The sequence below is a fragment of the Alligator sinensis genome, unplaced genomic scaffold, assembly GCF_000455745.1.
Source record: "Alligator sinensis unplaced genomic scaffold, ASM45574v1 scaffold97_1, whole genome shotgun sequence".
NCBI lineage: Eukaryota > Metazoa > Chordata > Crocodylia > Alligatoridae > Alligator > Alligator sinensis.
This window is the reverse complement of record NW_005841921.1, coordinates 669,644-688,543: the sequence shown is the minus strand read 5'-3', so window position 1 is coordinate 688,543 and position 18,900 is coordinate 669,644. Positions and strand designations below refer to the sequence as shown.

At 42.8% G+C, this 18,900-nt stretch overlaps 2 protein-coding genes across 6 annotated transcripts in view; one reads left to right on the top strand and one right to left on the bottom strand.

Annotated features, from left to right (window-relative positions):
* Nucleotides 1-18,900, top strand: part of NECAB2 (N-terminal EF-hand calcium binding protein 2) — a 425,733-nt gene that overhangs the window by 333,802 nt on the left and 73,031 nt on the right. For 3 of the 5 annotated variants that reach the window (XR_003092925.1, XR_003092924.1, XM_025198410.1), the window contains exons 10-13: nucleotides 9,863-9,975; nucleotides 11,927-12,004; nucleotides 14,664-14,755; nucleotides 16,053-16,108. Coding sequence is in view for 3 of the 5 variants with exons in the window: in XM_025198410.1 (XP_025054195.1) it covers nucleotides 9,863-9,975; nucleotides 11,927-12,004; nucleotides 14,664-14,755; nucleotides 16,053-16,081 (312 nt within the window). In the remaining 2 variants the exon portion in view is untranslated. Of the gene's footprint in view, nucleotides 1-9,862; nucleotides 9,976-11,926; nucleotides 12,005-14,663; nucleotides 14,756-16,052; nucleotides 17,379-18,900 lie in introns of those variants that run through there. The other 2 variants (XM_006019056.3, XM_025198411.1) reach the window with 1 other exon arrangement.
* The window catches only part of SLC38A8 (solute carrier family 38 member 8), a 36,212-nt gene continuing 35,050 nt past the window's right edge, over nucleotides 17,739-18,900 (bottom strand). Inside the window, exon 10 of the mRNA XM_006019055.2 lies at nucleotides 17,739-17,981. Coding sequence (XP_006019117.1) covers nucleotides 17,879-17,981 — 103 coding nt within the window. The 3' untranslated portion in view covers nucleotides 17,739-17,878. The remainder of the gene's footprint in view (nucleotides 17,982-18,900) is intronic.

Below are 18,900 nucleotides of genomic sequence, written 5' to 3'. Positions count from 1 at the left end.
TTAGGTAGCAAGATAATCATTCCTGCTATTGTCACAATGTTGTTATCACAAACTGCTTCTATTCAGTCTGGACTTTAGAGAGTGCACAGAGGAAGACTTTGTCTTTAGAAAGGGAAGTGAGCTTGGAGGAATAACTATACCCCCTGGCTAGAATCTGTGCATCTATCTATGCTTGTCACTATCCAGGATGTTTTTGTGTGTATATCCAACCTGACATTAACAGCAGATGCCAGATTTGCTCAAATAAAATATAGATGGTAAATTTTCTGATGTATTGGTTACTTAAATGCCTTTGGTGGATATATCTTTGGGGGTTTTTGTTTTTTGTTTTTTTAACTCAAAGGGTTACTTATGATAAACATTCAATACACATAATGTGAACTGCATAGATTAGTCATGACTGGTCACATAACTGGCATAGTAGTGTGTCTGCTCCTTGACTGAATGAAGCAAGAAGCACCATGAGAAAGAGCTTTGCACTTGTAAATGGGAAGTTCTGTGTTCACAAATATTCCCCATGGCATCTTTGGCATTTGTTTCTTATGAACCTGTATGTCTCTGCAGCTCCAGTGGACAGATCTTTCATAGAATCATAGAATATTAGGATTGAAAGGGACCTCACAAGGTCATCTAGTCCAATCCCCCTCTCAAAGCAGGATTATCCCCCAACTAGATCATTGAAGCTAAGGCTTTGTTGAGCTGGGCCTTAAAAACCTCCAAGGATGGAGATTCCACCATCTCTCCAGATAACTTGTTCCCGTGTTTCACCACCCTCCTAGGGAGAGAGTTTTTTCTTAATATCCAACCTAAACTTTCATTTGTGCAACTTGAGACCATTGCTCCTTGTTCTGTCATATGCCACCACTGAGAACAGTCTAGCTCCAGCCTCTTTGGAACCCACTTCAGGTCATGAATGACTCATGCCTCCTGAGGCTGGGGGGGCACAGCAACCACCTGCAGTCAGTGGTGGTGGTGTTGGCAGCGGGAGGCATGGCAGCGGCGAGTGGGGACCACCTGAAGGCAGCCACGGTGATGGTGGTGGCAAGGGCGGGCTGAGCGGGGATGACCCGCAGGCGACCGTGGTGGTGTTGGTGGCAGGGGAGGCAGGGGATGGCAAGACACCAACAGCAGCATTGGCAGCAGCCAATCTCAGGAGGGTACGTGCCCACCCATACTTCCCCTATGCATTGCCTATGCTTCAGGTAGTTAAAGGCTGAAATCTATGAAATCTAAATCAAATCCCCCCTCGGTCTTCTCTTTTGCAAACTAAATAAGCCCACTTCCCTCAGCCTCTCATAAGTCAGTGCCCCCCTAACCATTTTCGTTGCCCTCTGCTGGAGTCTCTCCAACTTGTCCACATCCTTTCTGAAGTGGGAGGGCCAGAACTGGACACAGTACTCCAGATGTGGCCTCACCAGTGCAGAATAGAGGAGAATAATTACTTCCCTTGATCTGCTGGCAACACTCCTACTAATGCAGCCATGTATGTTGTTAGCCTTCTTGGCAACAAGGGCACACTGCTGACTCATATCCAACTCATTGTCCACTGTAACCCCCAGGTCCTTTTCTACAGAGCTTCTGCTTAACCAGTTGGTCCCAAGCCTGTAGCGGTGCAGGGGGATTCTTCCATCCTAAGTGCAGGACTTTGCACTTATCCTTGTTGTAAGGAACCTCATTAGATTTCTTTTGGTCCAATCCTCCAGTTTGTTGAGTTCACTCTGAATCCTAGTACTATCCTCCAGCGTATTGACTACAGCCCCAGCTTGGTGTCATCCACTTCAGGGAAAGGTTTTCTCTCTTATTAAATATATGTTCAGAGTGTAACACAACCAGGCCTGTTTTCCATTTGGGACCTGAGGCATTACCATAACACAAATAAATGCTCCTAATTTGCAGATGGTGAATAAAAAGGCTGGCATGAATTTTATTTTAAGCATGAACAAGTATCCTTGTCACAAAAAGCATTTTACACTGTCTGCTCTGTTAGGTACTGCTTTGCAAAACACATCGTTATTCAGAACAGTGCTGGTGATAGTATACCAATAGTGCTGTTAGTTACCCACTGGCTGAGGAGCAGATTAGATTTGCTTCCTAATAAGATGAACCTGAACTGAATTCTCAGTGCCAAACAAGCCAGACTCCAGAAAAAAAAGTAGGTGTTCAGATCCAAGCATTGTAGTTTGCACTGGCTAGAAACTTCAAATTACTCTGGAAGATTTAAAGGCTGAAAAAGTGCTGGCATCAGTAATATAATTAAAGCTGGGTAACTAGGTCAGCAGCTCCAGGTATCAACTTAGGGGGTGGGAAATAATAGCTGCCACTGCCACCAACTGGCCATGTTACTAGCACCCAAGAGCCACCACTAACCATGTGTCACAGTTTCCCTGAGCACTGAGCTACCTGGCATTTGTGATATTGTGGATGTAGGGGGAAGGAGGGTCATAAAGGCAAAGATATGAAAATTTTGGAGCATTTTATGATAGTGAGGAGTAATTGGGGTACCCAGAAAGAGCTAGAGGAAGGAACAAGCCACTAGAGGATCATTTTTCCCCCTCTCACCAAATTTCAGGGGAATCTGAGGCTGACCCAGTGATGGATAAATTAAGGCAGTGTGAATAAGTTAAGGCAGGGTGCTAGTGGCTTGCTGCTAGTTGGCAAAAGGACCTATCTAGAATAGAACACACTACCTTAACTTATTCTGGGCAACCCTCAACCTTCCTGTTCAAAGCTGGAAAGTCTCTCTTTAAAAGAAGCTTCTGAGGGCAGCCAATAAATAAAGGTTCCCTTGTGGCACTGCTTCAAATGAAGTCAAAATTGAGATAGTAAGAAGTATGGTAGGAACAGAACCTGTCAGTGTTTTCTTAGCCTGTTATTAGAACACTGGAGAAATATATAAAGCATGTCCTGGCCACCAAGTATCCCTGCAGTCTGATTAGATTAGCTTCAGTTATCCAAAGCCTAAAGAACCATAGATTTTATGTTGTTTCCTGTTTAACTACATTTGCTTTTAGAGTTGGAGCCATTTTGATCAGTCTTGGCCCCTTGTGATCTCTCCTCTATATAGTGTCTGATAAAAGACAATGTATTTATCCTGTGTGCTGTTACCACATCATTTCAGGCAAATTGCTTGACTCCAAAGGGCAAAAAGCAATACAAATGGAGATACTCACACTTGCTGTGTAATAGTAAGTGTGCATTAAGGACAAACAACCTGAAGGTCTGGACATCATCTTCCCTTACCTCTGTTTATTACTAGCAGCAAGCCATGATAAATCTCCCAAGAAAAGAGTGGAGGGTCCCTTAGATTCTGATTCATTGTCCTGTTTAAGTCTGAGCTTTGAGTGAGGCAACTGTTTGTTAAGAGCATTAGAAAGATTGTTGCATTTCGTAACGCAACCCTTTGCAGTAGGAATATAGTTGTAGCCTAGAGAGATGGAAAATAGCTTACACAGTGTATGTCTGTGTGCGGTCTGATACTATTTCCTAAGAAACGCAGTTGTATGAGTCAGTTTCAGAGAAGATTAGCTTTCCTCGGAAAGGTACAGACCAAAAAGGAAATATTTGGTGTATTTCTACTTAGGGAGCAATTAGCCGAGGAACTTATTGCTAATGGACTAGTTGAGGCCGAGAGTTTGTTGGCATTCACAAAAGAGCTGGTTGTCTGCATAGCTAATGAGAGAAGGCAGAGCTATACTAGTTGGATTGGATATTTTTCTTAAAAGTGGGAGAGCTATAACCCCTCAGGGCTCTAGGCTAGCCACTAAATGCAAGGTACTTTTTATTCCATCCAGGAAGAGCACACACCAACTGCTGAAACTTCCTTAGCCTGATGAAGGGTTTTTGAACCTGAAAACTTGCTTAATAACTATTCTCCAACTATTTGGGTTGGTCTAATAAAAGATATCAAATTCACCCAAGGAACCTTGTCTGCCTGGTGCTAGGAAGGATTTTAGTAGATTATCCCACCATAGCATAGTGCAAGATTTCTTGTACATTTCCCTGAAGCATCTAGTACAGTGGTGCTCAATGATGGAGCCATGTCATCCAGCCTAGTCCAGAAATTTGGCAGAAGGGAAACAGCTGAATTCTTCTAATTGCCACTCCCCTACTGCCAAATTTCTGGACCCAGGGGCAGCTCCATGGACCAGATGACATGGTCCTGCATGTGAGATCACTGGTGGGGCCAGCACACGGGGTTACTACACAGCCAGATGCAGCGCACAGGATCAGCCTGTGCACAGGGTTGGGTCTGCAAGGGTCGGGCCAGATCCAGCATGCAGGATTCAGTATGTGAGATTGCACCCATGCGCCAACCCCACCTGCAGGATCAAGGCAACAGACCAGCCCTGCACTGGGCCAGGAGATTGGGCACCACTGATCCAGTCCTGTCCGTACAGAAAAGAGAAGATTGGATTAGAAGGACTAGTCCAGAATGGCCATCTCTGTGGTCCTTGTTAAAGCTCTTGTGTCTTCCAAATATTTCACTCCCTTGGGTTAGGATTTTCAAAGTCCAAGATTGCAAATCAAAATGGACTCTAACAAGTCTCTCTCGAAATGATGCCTGCCTGCATTCCAGGGGTGATACTGCTCGTGTTGTACACCCTGCAAAAAGGAACTCAAAATTGTGCAGTGATTATTGTTCTCCTCACTCAGTTACAAGTGGAGCCAAAAATCTAATTGTCTTTTAATGGCAGATTTCAGTAGGGCTGGCTTCTTTCCCTTGAGGCACACTGTTCTCATACTCATTTTTCTGTTGCATCAGAGGAGTTTGATATATGTAGGAAGATGCATTGACCTCAGTTATTTTAATTAAAAGAGAAAAATGATATGGAAATTGCCTCTCTCAAGCTGCTTCTTGGGATCCCAGAAGCCTGGAAAAAAAGATGTTCTTGCTGTCTTAGGTGTGGTTTTAAAAAGTAGGGTTCTATCTTAGACTTTTCTAATGCAACACTCACCTTAATGTTACTGTAGTGAGGCAGCATAATAGCACAGATGTTAAGCTTCATTTTTTTTTTACTGCAGTTACTCTTATTTTCCAGATTTCTACAATTATAATGGTCATTTTATTTACTGCTTGCCTTTGCTAGCACCATACTTTTAAATTTCCTCCCCAGTTTCTACCTATATTATTTCTTACTCCTTTTCCAGAAGAAACTTTAGGCCAGCTTTTTGTTCTGTGTTTGTACAGCACCTAGCCATATATGGGCCCCAATCCATGAGTGGGTCTCCTAGACATCCCTATAATACAAGTAATAGTGGCCAGCACTGTGGTTGGCAGTGTTTGTACACACAATAAGAGCATTGTGTATCATGCCAGTAAGCATCACCTATCAGGTTGAACAGCTATGATAAATTAATATTCACTTTGGACATTCAGTATGTGGGACTTACAACTGAGCTATTCCACAGGAAAATTGATTGGAATGTCTGTTCTCCTGGGTAGACACATTTACTTCTGAAATGAATGCCTCCCACCAGGAACTACTGTTTTGTTCTGATTATAAATTGGCCTTTTATTTCTTCAAAAAGGACTGTTATGTTCTACTTATTTGGAAGGTTGACAAGCAGGCTATAATTGCATTGTATGACTCATTTTCTGTTGACCCTTGTAGAAACATTGAATTATACTTAGGCAAAAGGCTGGTTTTGAACCGAAATATGAACCAAAGGAGATGGGTTTGACTTATAATCAGAACAATATGGTATTCCAAAGTAGCTCAAGCCATTTAAATTCACATCCAACTGTATCAAAGAAAAATACCCTTGTGTAGATAAGCCCTGTTCTTGAAGGAAAGTGTGACTTGTCAAAGAAGTTACCCTGAATATAAAATTTCCTGAAGCAGAGATGCACCAGCAAATGAGCTCACAGATCTGCAGGTTGCCAGCAACTGTCTAACTTGGAACTGAAGTGGCGTTTCAAGGAAGCTGAAGTATGTTGATGTATTTTTGCTGGATAATTGTCCCTTTGGTGAAGCAGTCAGACAGCCTGTCAGTCTGGCCCTCTGGCTGTGGTTATAGAACATTGTAAAGCATTGCACCAGAGATGTAAACAGGAAACAATTAGGACTGTTGAGCTATTTGGAAGAGAAAGGAGCTGTCTGCCTGGGACAGAACCAGGATGAAAGACAGGATCAAATAATCAACAGAAACTGAGTCAAGTTGCCATATTGCTGCCTGGACCTCAGAACATTGCTCAATCTGTGTACAAGTTTTGCTGCCCCACACACCCCAGCTGGGACAGTATGGGAATAGCAGAGTGGTGAAGTTCTCTATTCAGGGGGTAAAAGGAAGCTGCCAAGGCAGCTGGATGGGATGTAACACTTCTCTAGAGGTCTGTCACTGAGGACACTACCACAACATGAGCCTGATATAGGATGAGAGACAGAAAGGTGATCCAGTGCTGTGTCTGATAGACAGGGGAGTGGAGACGTAAGGGAAAGGGAATGTCAGTCCTAATGAAGCAGGGACATGAGGGCCCCCAAGGTGCTGAGTCTTTGTTCCTGGAGAAGTGTCCAGGGTTTGCTTTGGCCAGTCAGTTTAAGTCTTCCAATTGATAGAGTGGACTAAGATGTAAAGCACCAGGTTTACAAGGTATGGTTGAGCTACTGACCTGCCTGAAAGTTTGCTCTTCACCCACTGCCCATGTAGAAGAACAGGTTCAAACATCCTCTTGAACAAATTTGCCTGAGATTATATCCAATTCCCATGGTATGTGCCCCATGCTATCATGAAAGGCCAACTCATGAGTCTTATCTTCACTCATTTTCTGAGACACAAAAAAGTCCAAGTTCACAATAGTTTCCAGACCTCCATGAAGAGTAGTGTCTTCCTTCTAAATCACAGAGTATGAAAGCACTTGAGGCCACACTTAGCCCTGGTGTGACTATTTTGATTTCAGTGGAATCATACCAGGATGGCATTGGCCCCAAGCTTGTCATTAGAAATCCATTGAGAAGGGGGCAAAGCGTACCACAAGACAGGTTTTCTACCAGTGGACGGATTGCATTAAAACTCACTGTCTGCTGCTTCACGTTGCATTTTCACAACACATGCATAGGACAGATTGCCTGACAAATTGAATTTGACAAGCACTATGCTAAAAAGTTGGTGGAAATTAGCTTGCCCTGTGCTGTTACCATTCACAGGCAGTTAATGAGCATTTCAGGAAGGTACTGATGCCTTGCTTCACAGCCAAGAAACCTTTTTAAAATATCTTATTAGTTGCTCTTCCCCATGGCTCATGCCTGTTGCTTACTTCTTGATGAGGTGTGCTCTCTGGTCCACTTTGGATTTGCTTGCAGATCACTCCATGTATTATAACAACAAGCATAGAGCAGAGCTAGAGCATTTTCATAGATGATCTAATAGGTCATTGAGTCCAACCCCCTGCCCTGGGCAGGAGAGAGTGCTGAGGTCAGATGACCCCAGCCAGGTTTTTGTCCAGTCTTCTCTTAAATACCTCCAAGGAAGGGGATAGCACCACCTCCCTTGGAAGCATATTCCATATTTTGGCAACGCTCACTGTAAAGATTTTTTTCTTGAAGTCCAGTCTAAATTTGCTGTCCTTCAGTTTGTGGTCATTGTTTCTAGTTACCCTGATGGGTGCTGTGGTAAACATTGTATCCCCTATTTCCTGCTGTCCCCCCATGATGAGTTTGTAGACAGCCACAAGATCACCTCTTAGCCTTCTCTTGCGGAGGCTGAAGAGATTCAGATCCCTCAGTTGGTCTTCATAGGGTTTTTTCTGTAGGCCTTTAACCAGATAGGTGGTCCTCCTATGAACCCTTTCCAGGTTATCTACATCCTTCCTGAAGTGCGGTGACCAAAACTGGACACAGTACTCCAGCTGCAGCCTCACCAATGCCACATAGAGGGGAAGTATCACCTCCTTAGACCTGTTTGTGATGCACCTACTTATGCAAGAAAGAGTGCGGTTAGCTTTGCTTATTGCTTCATTACATTGGTGACTCATGTTCATTTTGGAGTGGACTACAACTCTAAGATCCATTTCCACAATTGTGCTGCTTAGAATGGTACCTCCCAGGCTATAGGGGTGTTGATGATTTTCATATGTTGTCTTTGAAATCCTGTTAATGAGCATAACCTGAGATTTGAGAAACATGCTGTGCCTGCTTAGGAAGGCAAGTCATGAAAAAGCATTAAGTTGAATTCTTGGTCACACAACATCTTTAAGGTACCAGGGGTAGCAAACCACTTCAACCCTGAGGCAAATGTGGGACAACAGACATATCAGAGACTCAAAATGAGGAGTAATGGAAGAGGAAGCATGAAATGTTAGTGGATTCCTATCTGTAAAACATGCAGTGCTTTCTATCTTCCATCTGTGATGGATGGATAGAGTGCATCTAGTCTGTGTGGGACAGCGGTAAACCTGTCTCCAACAGAGTTAGCTTGTCTCAGGTTAGAAAGCCAGACTGGAGAGAGAGGGGGAGTGACTGTTTCAAATAAACCAAATTATTTGCAGAACCTTGCATCTAATTTAGTTTTCTTCCCTGGGAGACCCAAGAAAATGGTGGTTTTTTTCTCATGCAGACTGTTTTATAACCTCTTTTAACATGACAATACTTCAACTCAAAATTGCACTCTGTAATCCTATAGACATTAGGGATGCAAAATACTTATTCACAGCACTGTGCTTATAAACTTGGATTTTTATGTCAATCAGCTTTCAAAGAGCTGTCAGTATAGGACATGTCTGGTGCATGCAGGCAGTAATTAGAATTCAAAGCAAGTAATTGCTTTGTGTATACATACATGCACACATGTGCATGCTTACACACACACACACACACACACACACACACACACTTATATAAACATATATACATATATATATACATACACACACACACGTAATTTTTCAGTGGTTCATGGCTTAGTCTTGTAAAGCTGCCAGGTTAAGAGCTTGCTTACCAAACAAGTCCAGTTAAAGTCTTCAGGGTACTTGCCTTATTTTTTCTTATTTTTATTACAGTAACAGAAGCCCCATCTGAGGTAGGAGCCCCCTTTTGCTAAGCAGTGTATATGGTAAGAGCCTCCCCCCTTACTGCAGGTGGTTAAAATTCAAGTAAACAAGATAGAATATGGGAGGGGTAATGAAGATTAAATGACTGGCATGGGGTTGTACTGTAGGGCAGTGAAAGAGTTGGAAAGAGGGACTCTCTAGACTCCTGCACCAGTGGTTCTCCAAAACTAGGCTGCAGAATTGCTGTAAGGAGCTGTAAGGACAGGCTAGCAGAGGATCCTTTGGTGCCAAGTAGTGTCATGTGAGGCACTGACTCGCTACAGGCATGCTTACCCAAAACAGGACACTGCACAAGCACTTCAGGGCAACACTGAGGGCAGGCTGAGTAGCCAGTATGGGAGGCAGAGCTAATTAGCCCAAGCACAGCACTGCACTAGTATAGCTACGCTGCTTCTGGGCTGGGAGGTTGTAAGCGTGGAGCAGTTCATGACATGACATGACCTGGCACCAAGGGAGCTTTTCAGAACTAGATTTTGCTCAGTAAGTGCACAGCAATGCCTTGTACCAACATAGAGCCATATTAAGCACTGTACATGATGCTCTTTCCAGTTTTGGCTACGTTGCTTCCAGGCCTGGCGGTTGATGGATCCACCGTACTAAACAAGCTCTAGACATTTTTTTTGCTAGGAATGTTGTTGTTGTCAGTACCTTAATGCAGGTAATTAAACAGAGCCAGAAGACACACGACTGACCTAAAGTTGACAGCTGACACCCTTTTTTGTGGTTCTGGTATAAAAGAAAGTGATCTAAATGTGTCTGTTTCTAGATCTATTAAAACCCTCCTGGCTTATTTTTGTACTTGTGTTGTCTTCACAGTATCTCCTTTTGGTACGGAATGAGATGACAGTTTCCCAGAAGCACCTGGGAGAATTCTGTAGCTCCCTTAAGCAGTACTTGAAGATTGTGGCAGGAGAGAGGGACTGTTTCCAGTAAGTATGATTCTTCCCTTTTCTGATGGAAAGCGAGAGCACCTGTTTCATAATGAATATCTGATTGCATAACATAGCACAGCTACTACTCCAGCTGTTCACATCCCACCAGCCTTGTCAATTATAAATCATAAATACAGACATAGATTTAATCAAGAGTTAGATAGCCCCAAACAAAATCACAAATCCAATCTCATCATAATTGCATGGGGAAGGGAAAAGGACCATCTGAAATCTAAAGTTAGAGGCAGATCCAGATTTTGCAAATGGCCCCTGCATCAAACCCCAAACATCAATCAGAAGACCTCATAAACTGAGGTTGTTGAGGTGTGATGCTAATGTAGCCTATCACTGGTGCTGGCCTGTGTGTGTGCGCACATACATGCATGTGTGCAGCTGTTTGTTAGCCAAGAGATCAGGATACATAAGGAATGCTAGCATATCTGGAAGAAATGTATTTCCTAGATGTGTCTGGTATGTTCTTCCATATATAAGTGTTTATCTTCAGTGCAAAAAAATACTGTGCACTAAACTCCAGTTAGATAACTTTTAACTCGCATTAACAGCTCCTTTTAAAGCCTATAGAGGAACTTAGGGCTCAAGTTGGGCTGCTAATCTGATTTAAAAGTCAAGTTGCCTCATCTACACAATTACTTTAACTCAAGTAAGCTAATATGGGTTACTCACAATAAACCACACCTTTTTTGGAGTAAAAACCTACCTTAGGGCATCTATACATGTGCTCTGGGGTGGGACAGGGGGACGGCGCTTTAATTAGAGAGGCTCTGGGAGCAGCTCTGGGGATGCTGTAATTAAAGCACCCACAGCATCATACCTATTCAGCATCCCATGCTTCAAAATGGTGGCAGGGACGTTTTAAGTAAAACTTGTTTGACGAGCTTTAGTTAAAGCACCTCTGCCAACATTTTGAAATGCAGGGACACTGAATACATGCGACTCAGAGGCTGCTAGAACACACTAATTAGCACACTCCAGCAGACTCACAGCAGATTCGATTAATCAAGTCTTGTCCGATGCATGCTAATTAGCACACGGAGCAGAGCTTCGGCATGGGTATAGGTGCCCCTAAGGAGTGAAGGGTTTGTGTGAAGTCCTCCGTCATTGCATATAAGGGAAAGCACTAACTGCTGGGCTCCCTTTTTCACATATACAAGAGGCAAAGCAGAAGCAAAGGAAGCAATGTGCTCAGAGGGGTCGTCAAGTGGTGATTTTCCTGTGCTTTTCCAAGGTGCTTGAAAGTGCTGTAGTTTGAAGTGACATCACATCACTGTTATACGCTCCTGGAACAGACTGGCTAGCTCATTTGCGACAAGACTGCCCTCTTTCACCAGACAGAATCCCTGCTCTTATCAGATGCACCTGATAGCTCCTCCTAGCCTGTGACCTGGGCAATCTGTCTGTAGTTGACCTCTCACCTGCTGAGAAAGATAAAGCAACAGTTTAATGCCAGCTTCATTTTCAGGCTGAGAACAGGAGTGATAGCCTAACAGTGTAACAGTTAAACTACCCATTAGTTTATTTTGGGCAGTGGGACAGCAAACTTCAGAATCATCTGTGCTACCATTCAGATCTCAGTGGTGAATTTGTACATACTCCCATAAAACGGAGAAAGCCTGAATGTAACAACCAGTTGCTGTGCTGTTCAGCCTCTAGGCATGGTCCTGAAACATACTGAGCATCCTCAGCTCTCTGCACATATGAGTAGGAGCGGTGAGTGCTCCAAGTTTTTTTTGCCTCAAACTCATGCCATGATGCCAACGTGGGAATCAGGACATACAGGATCTTGGGGCAATTCATTCCCATACTGTAATGGCTTTCACACAAGCTGATGAGGCATCACTTGCTGTTCTCAGGCCAGTGAGGTGCCTGGAATTGTCTGTCTTGCACAAATCATGATTGAGTTGCTTTTACTCTCTCTTCGCCTTTTCAGTGTAACTGCAGTGAGGCTCCCGGATGGAGTCACCTTCATTGTCTATGAGTTCTGGGAGTCTGAGGAAGATTGGAAGAGGTAAGAGAACAAAATTTAATCCTGTCTTATGTGCAGGTGAGGGGTGTTCCAACCTGGTAGGTGTTGGTTTGGGCCATCTTTATCATCTACATGCAAGAGTGTATGCGATTCCTCTGTATGGTGAAGTGTGTGCATGCATGTGTGTGCATGAATGCAGAAGCTGCCCTCTCCATGTGAGTATCTAAAAGTTTTTTAACTTTCATCTTGCTTTTCATTTGACGTGTTCCAAGCATAGGGTTTATGATACTATACATAATAGCTAACATCTACTACTGCTAGGGCCCTGACCTGGTATCTCCTAGATGGGAAAATGCTGTGGCCAGGTGAGGCAACAAAAACTGTTTCCTTCTGGAACAGGGAGATGGAAGGTGCGGGAGCAGCAAAAGGCTCATGGGACAGGAAAATGCTACAAGGAATTTCAGGAAAGGGAGATTGGCAGGTGCAGTTTTAAAAGAAAATACTACCTTATCTCCCCTTTATGGTTGTTGTGTTTCATATAAAAATCGTTGGTCAAGTGTGACTGTAGTATGAAGGGGTTAGTAATTGTGGTGGAAATGACATGGAGGAAGGGTATTCTCAGCTTAGTTGGTAGATTTCCTTTCACTTTGGTACATAGTAAGCAAAGCACAACAGGTGACATGAATTTCAGGCTTTTTGCATCAGCAGAAGCTGGTGGACAGCCCTAGTTACCTGAACAGGCTTTTGTATTTATATTCTCTGCAAATGCAGGGTTTAAGGCAGAAGGAGCAATTTCTCCCAAACAGTGTCCTCATCAACATCCCCTTGTATTGGAAGAACCTTAAGCCCTTTTAAAAAATGGGTGTCCTTGCCATTTAACATCCAGAGAAACCTGAGGCTTTGCAAGCAAGCCCCAAGGAGAACAGGTGCCAGAAAGCAATGTGATGGTGGTGGAATTCAGGACTTGTCCTGGGTCCCTGGCTGGTAGGAGCCAAAATGACCATGGAAGCCCTCAGGCTCAGCTGAGCTGTATTAGGAAGATCAAAGACAGCAACCATGTGAAATGGGGACTTCTCAAGGCGCTAGAAAGACAGTGAGAAACTGTCAAGCATGCAGGCTGCAAGTACACACAAGGGAGGGGAAGTTAAGGCTCACTGACGCCATGGGGGTTTTTTCTCAGTGACCACAGCTTAACCATACAGCCTGAATATGGAACTGCTCCTGAGAAATAGCTCACTGATGTCACCCAGAGGCTAAGGAACATTCTGCTTGCATCTCCATTCTGTGGAAGCACCCAGGGAATCATTCAGGGTTTCTCAGACTCAGCCCAAGAAATGACTGAATTGTTGTGCTGATATTTCCACTTATCTCCCAGAGCATAAAAGTAAACTAAATGATGGAAAAGCCAACAAACACATGGATTTTATCATTGCTCTAGAGTCCTAGGACTTGAAGAAAGGTTTGTTTGACTCTCTGAGGCCAGTAGTTCCATGAGATCTACAAAGCAAGAACATTAGATAAAAGCTACAGGTTCTTATTTTTAAGTCAGCTTCTGATTCTGCACAGTAGAGGCCAGTGTTATATTATGTAGTGTAAAGAGAGGCAACTGCAGCCCTAGTGTGTAAGGTAGAGTAAGGTGTAAGGTGTGGGGGGAAGGGAGAGAGGGAGGGCAAACCCCACTAACTTCAGTCATGCTTTAGTTGCTAACAGTGGCCAAACCTACTTTACCTTAACCTGTAACAGCTCATGTTGAACCAGTATTGAACCAGTATCTCCCAGTAGGATGGGCTGTTGCATGGATCTGGCCAGTCACACTGGGCTTTCCCATGTAAAAATTTGGCACAGGCCTGCTTCCTGTTAGTTGCTAATTTACTGTAGCTGACACTAACATGAAACCAGCTTACCTTTTAAATCACATTAATTAGGCGAGTGCCCTCTGACTACAAATGTCAGGAGAAAGTTTTGCATAGGGTGTTTTACAAAATTCATCAACCCCACGGGGCAATCCCAGCCCACATAGATCCTCCATCTATTCAGGTAATGCAAATAGCCATGTCTTTTTTTGTGACTTGCTCTCCTCTGTTCCCTTACTCCTTTCAGCTGAGCTCAGGGCCAAAGTTTGGAATCTGTGTTGTACTTTGTGTATGAATACATTAGTACACTGCATGGAGAATGATGAAAAGTGTGCCTGAAAGATAGTACAAGAGACAAGGATTTCTTATAGTGATATCTTTTGTTGGACCAACTGTGTCATTGGGATAAAATTACACAAGCTTTTGAATGCAAGGCATTCTTTGTCAGGTCTTACTGAGAGTCAAACTTTCTCCTGACTAGATAGTTAGTCCAATAAAAGATATCACCCTAAGAAATCCTTGTGTCTCTCAATTTCTGAACCATCATGGCTATGACATCATTTGTACACTACTGGAAAGATAAGGAAGACACACAAAAAGAGAACACTCAGGATTGCTTCAAATTAATATAAAAATCCTGGCAAGCTAAAAAAGGGGGGACCCTGACCTAGAGAACAAACCAGAAAGGAGATGTAACTATACATGTCGTGAGTGCCATTAGTCATTGCTACTGGCAACTTCCAGTGGCAATGAGAGGCCCCAGTACAGCTGCTCTATGTACAGCAGTATAGCTGCTCTTACCCTGTTACATTAGGCCAAGACTCATCACTTGTTAATCTTTGTTCCAGACACCTGCAGAGCGCTGCTTGCAAAGGGTTCCAGCATGTGAAAGTGGACACCCTGACTCAGCCGGAGGCTGTTTCCAGTGTGTCAGTTCCAGGTAAAGCCAATAGAGGTATCTTAACACCTGAAGGGCCTTGACAAAGCTACCAGTAGAGGCAGAAGCCGCTAAAGAAACTAAGCAGCTGGATCTCAGCTTGAGTGCTAGTGACCCCTGCTCACTATTAAATAAGCCACCCCGAAGTCTGGCAGCCTTAATTCCATCAGTCTCTGCAAGACTATCTGCCCTTCATAGTAAATTTACATGAACTTCGTTGAGACATTCTCATCCTGAAGGGCAAACTGAATGTGAAGGTTCTATAAATTCATTAAGTTGTGGGCATTAAAACACCTTGCAGCTCCACATGGCTGCACAAGGATGGCCTGATTCTCTGTAGCCTTATGCTCTGTCCTTCATTACCTCTTGGTAACATTTTACGCTGTTTGCAAAGTCAGCCACGCCTTTGCACAAGAGACATGATTGCCAGTCAGTTCCATTGGGTTCATTGTCATCTCTCAGAGCAGTGTGAAATTGCATGTAGAATTGCAAATAAATTATGGATTTTAGCTTATTCAAGAGCTTTTCATTTTCAAGGACAGAAATAAGATACTGCACAGACCCTATTTCTCACTGCCAGACAAGGAGTGCACTGCCCATGTGCCAAATTTCTCAAGTCTGACTTCTGGGTAAAACCCAAGGAAATACCAACAAGTACTGACTCATTTACCAGCAGATTTTTTTTTTTTACTGCCAAAGTTATGGGCCAGGGATGTGCCTCCACCTTTTCCCCCGCCCCCAGTGGGAATAAGTTATAATGGTATAACCATATCCACAAGTTGTAAAACTTCCACAACCCCATATCATGAAAGGAATAACATTCAACTTATGTATAATGAAAAGGCCTTATTCATTTTGGGTCTCAGTTTTCCCCTGTGGATAATTGCTTAGCTCCCACAGGGGCCGTGAAATGTAACTACCTTCTAAATAAAACCCCATCCATTAGAAGATCTCCAGGGACTAAAACAGTGATGTTATATTACATAAGCAACTCCATTTTGAGCTAATAGCAAAATTCCACTAATTTACATGGGGAAGGGGTGGTTTAATTCAGGGATGTTACTCCTCCAGCTTTATACTCATTTTTCTTATCTCTTGACCGATGAGCTATTAGATGCATTCTTTTCCTCCTGCATGCTTTGGTTTGCCTGACAAAACAAGTTTTTCCAAGTCAGAATGCAGTAAGCTTTGATGTTGAATCCTTCAGTCTTCCCCTTGGGGTGGCTGTTGTGCCTGCAAAGCTCAGGGGAAGATGTTGAGCACTCTGAGATGTTGAGTTGACTCTGTGTTCTTCTCACAGCGGCCTGGTGCACCCTGAACAGAGACTAACTGCATTCCTGGAGAAGACACAGAAAGGTGAACAGTGCAACTTTCAGACTTTCACCTTCTTGTCTTTTTCTGTCTTCTGAATTCTCTCTTCCTTTACAGAGGACTAAACTCCTGTCTTTTCTAATGACTTTGTTACAAGTATTGTCTTTTGAATACACTTCTAACCAGGAATGTCAGAAATGTATGTTTGCTGTTTGAAGTGAAGGAAAACAAACCAAAACAAAAAAAAAACCTTACACCTACTACATCAGTTCCCCAAAGATCATCTCTCAAACAGGCCTGGAGTGGAGTATGTTGTCTGCCTCCTCATCACCAGAGCCCTGTTGCTGTTTGAGAGACCACAGAGCCATGGGGTCTTTTCTAGGCTCTGTGACACTAAGCAAAACTTATTTATTATTCTCAGTAAGGTGGGAATAATTAAATAAATGAACATGTGGCCAAAGCCTGACTCTCAGAATTGACTCTTCAGCAGCAATGGCCTAATTTTCAGAAGTGCTGTAATTTCCATAGATTTCAGTAAAACAGTAGGTTTTTGGCACTACAGAAAATAGATAGGGAGGACACTGGAGCACAGGCCCAACAGTATGATTCAGTCTGGCCAGCCCTTTCCGTGATGAGGCCAGCAGAAGCCACTTTTACTCAGAAAGTTTTGTTCCAGATAGATGTTAGTTTTTTCATGTAGTAAGCTTGTAAGAATACATTTTGCAATGGAATCTATACTCTTTCTCTAGAATTCAGCATTGCCATTTACTTATGAAATAAATCCAGCTGTGATGTATCAGCAGCTCAGAGCTGCCTAGTGGAACAGGCCTAATTTGAGAAGGAGAGTCACTCTGCCTTAGAATTGATGCACCATTTTTAGATTTTTAATTTAATTGTTGTTTTTGTCCTATGTAGTCAGGAAGAAAATGAAAACTGTTTTTCTTCCTCCTCTTCAATTCCTGTGTCAAACTGAAGTTTCCTTCACTTTAAAGCCAATGCATGCTAACTAAGCCTTGATGTACTATAGATGCCTTCTTGCTGTAGAAAGTAGCAATCTATTCCTTTACTAAGTTTAGTGCATTTTTTATTTGTTTTTACTGGGAACTACTGCAGGGGAACCAACTCTGAGATGCAGGCTTGCTTATTTCTTCACTTTTGACTATAATGTTTGATATTATTCTCTATGTATGTCAGCAAATGTACCTGGCTTTGAAACCATAGCAAACTACAGGGTGTCAGTATTAAGCAACATATAAGCAATTTAATATTAGAATATGTACAGTTAAGTACTAGAGATGCCAAATAAAATCTCATTGGGAAACTGCAGTGGTTTATTCTATCTTCCTGCTCCTTAGTAGAGAAATGGTATGAAAGATTTCTGCAGTCCTGGAAGAGAAATATTTGCATTAAAGTAATTTGATGACAGCTGGGAAATTCATGACTTTCTGGTAAACTGTTGCCTTCTTGCTGCATAGAATCATTTCCTATGAGGTGATAATGGTGCGGCAGATGTACATCGGTACAACATTTATCAGGCACACGCTGTACTGAACGAGGAGGTCTGTCACTTACCATATAGACCTCTAGGACAGGAAAAAATGACACATTGTGTAAAATCAGTCTTTATTTTGTTAGAAAGCTAAAAAGGATTTATTAAATTACAAAGGAAGGCTGATACACTCCTGTCAGTCACTTGGAAATGATGCTCCAAACTATCCTCTATGGAGGTGTGTTATTCGTTACAAATAGCACCAAGCTGGTCACAGTGGACCAGACTATAGGAGACCAAGTTGCGAGTATCCTTGCTAAAAGCACCTAGAGTTTATAGGACAACTCCATGATGGCAATAGTTGTGCTTTGGCCAAAGATGAAAGCTCCACAAAAGACAGAGATGACCCCCCAGACAATTAAACAGGACCTAGAAAAATAAACAGAATATAGAATTTATTCCATGGCAAGCTACCCTGGGAAACAAGTCCCTTGTATAAAGGTAAGCATAATCCTAAATACAACTTTTCCTCTAGACATTGCCTAAGTCTAAAAAAATGCCTTACATTCTTTGAGATCCTGTGTGCTTGGAAAAAAATCTCTCTACATAAAATGACTCCTGCTACCTTACTGCAGTCTTCACTATGAATTATATCATTGCTGCACAAAAAGCAAATCAGCCTTCACATGTTACAACTTATTTCACTGAGAAGGAGGGGTGCTGCCCAAAGATACCCTGTCAGGCAAGTGTCCTGCTCAGAACAGTGGGACTCACTCATGGAGAACTGGTAGTACAGGGGTGGCAGCAGTGGATGTAGCAGACAGCCATAAATGTCTGTCCTCCTCAGCAAATACTAATGAATCTCTTTCTCAAGGATGAAAGCAAACTGTTAGGTTTTTTTAGCTATGAACAAATGAGCACCCAAATCTTACATAAATCAACCTCTCTCCTACAAAGTCATTGTCCTTATTCTCCAGCCGGGTTTTTTTGAGGCATATAGACTTTCAAGATTTTTGTCCCAGGCCACACATCTTAAATGCTGTAGTACTAAGGTGCAGGAATCTAATTGCTTTCTGGCATTTGGTTTCAAGAGTGAAACAGAGGTTAGGGGCAGGACAAGATCTTTCCTCCTGTGTTCATGTTACACTCACCCAATGGTGTCAATGGCATGACTGAGTCCTAGCAACTATAGAAAGAACCTACTAAGTCCCAGGTCATGTGATGACAAGGTCCATCTCTCTGATGAAAGTAAAAATAAAAATCTTGCCTGCATTTAACATTTTAATCATTTCCACTACATCACTGCATAATTAATGGAGAGGAGATGGATGCTGGGGTAAAAAAAAAC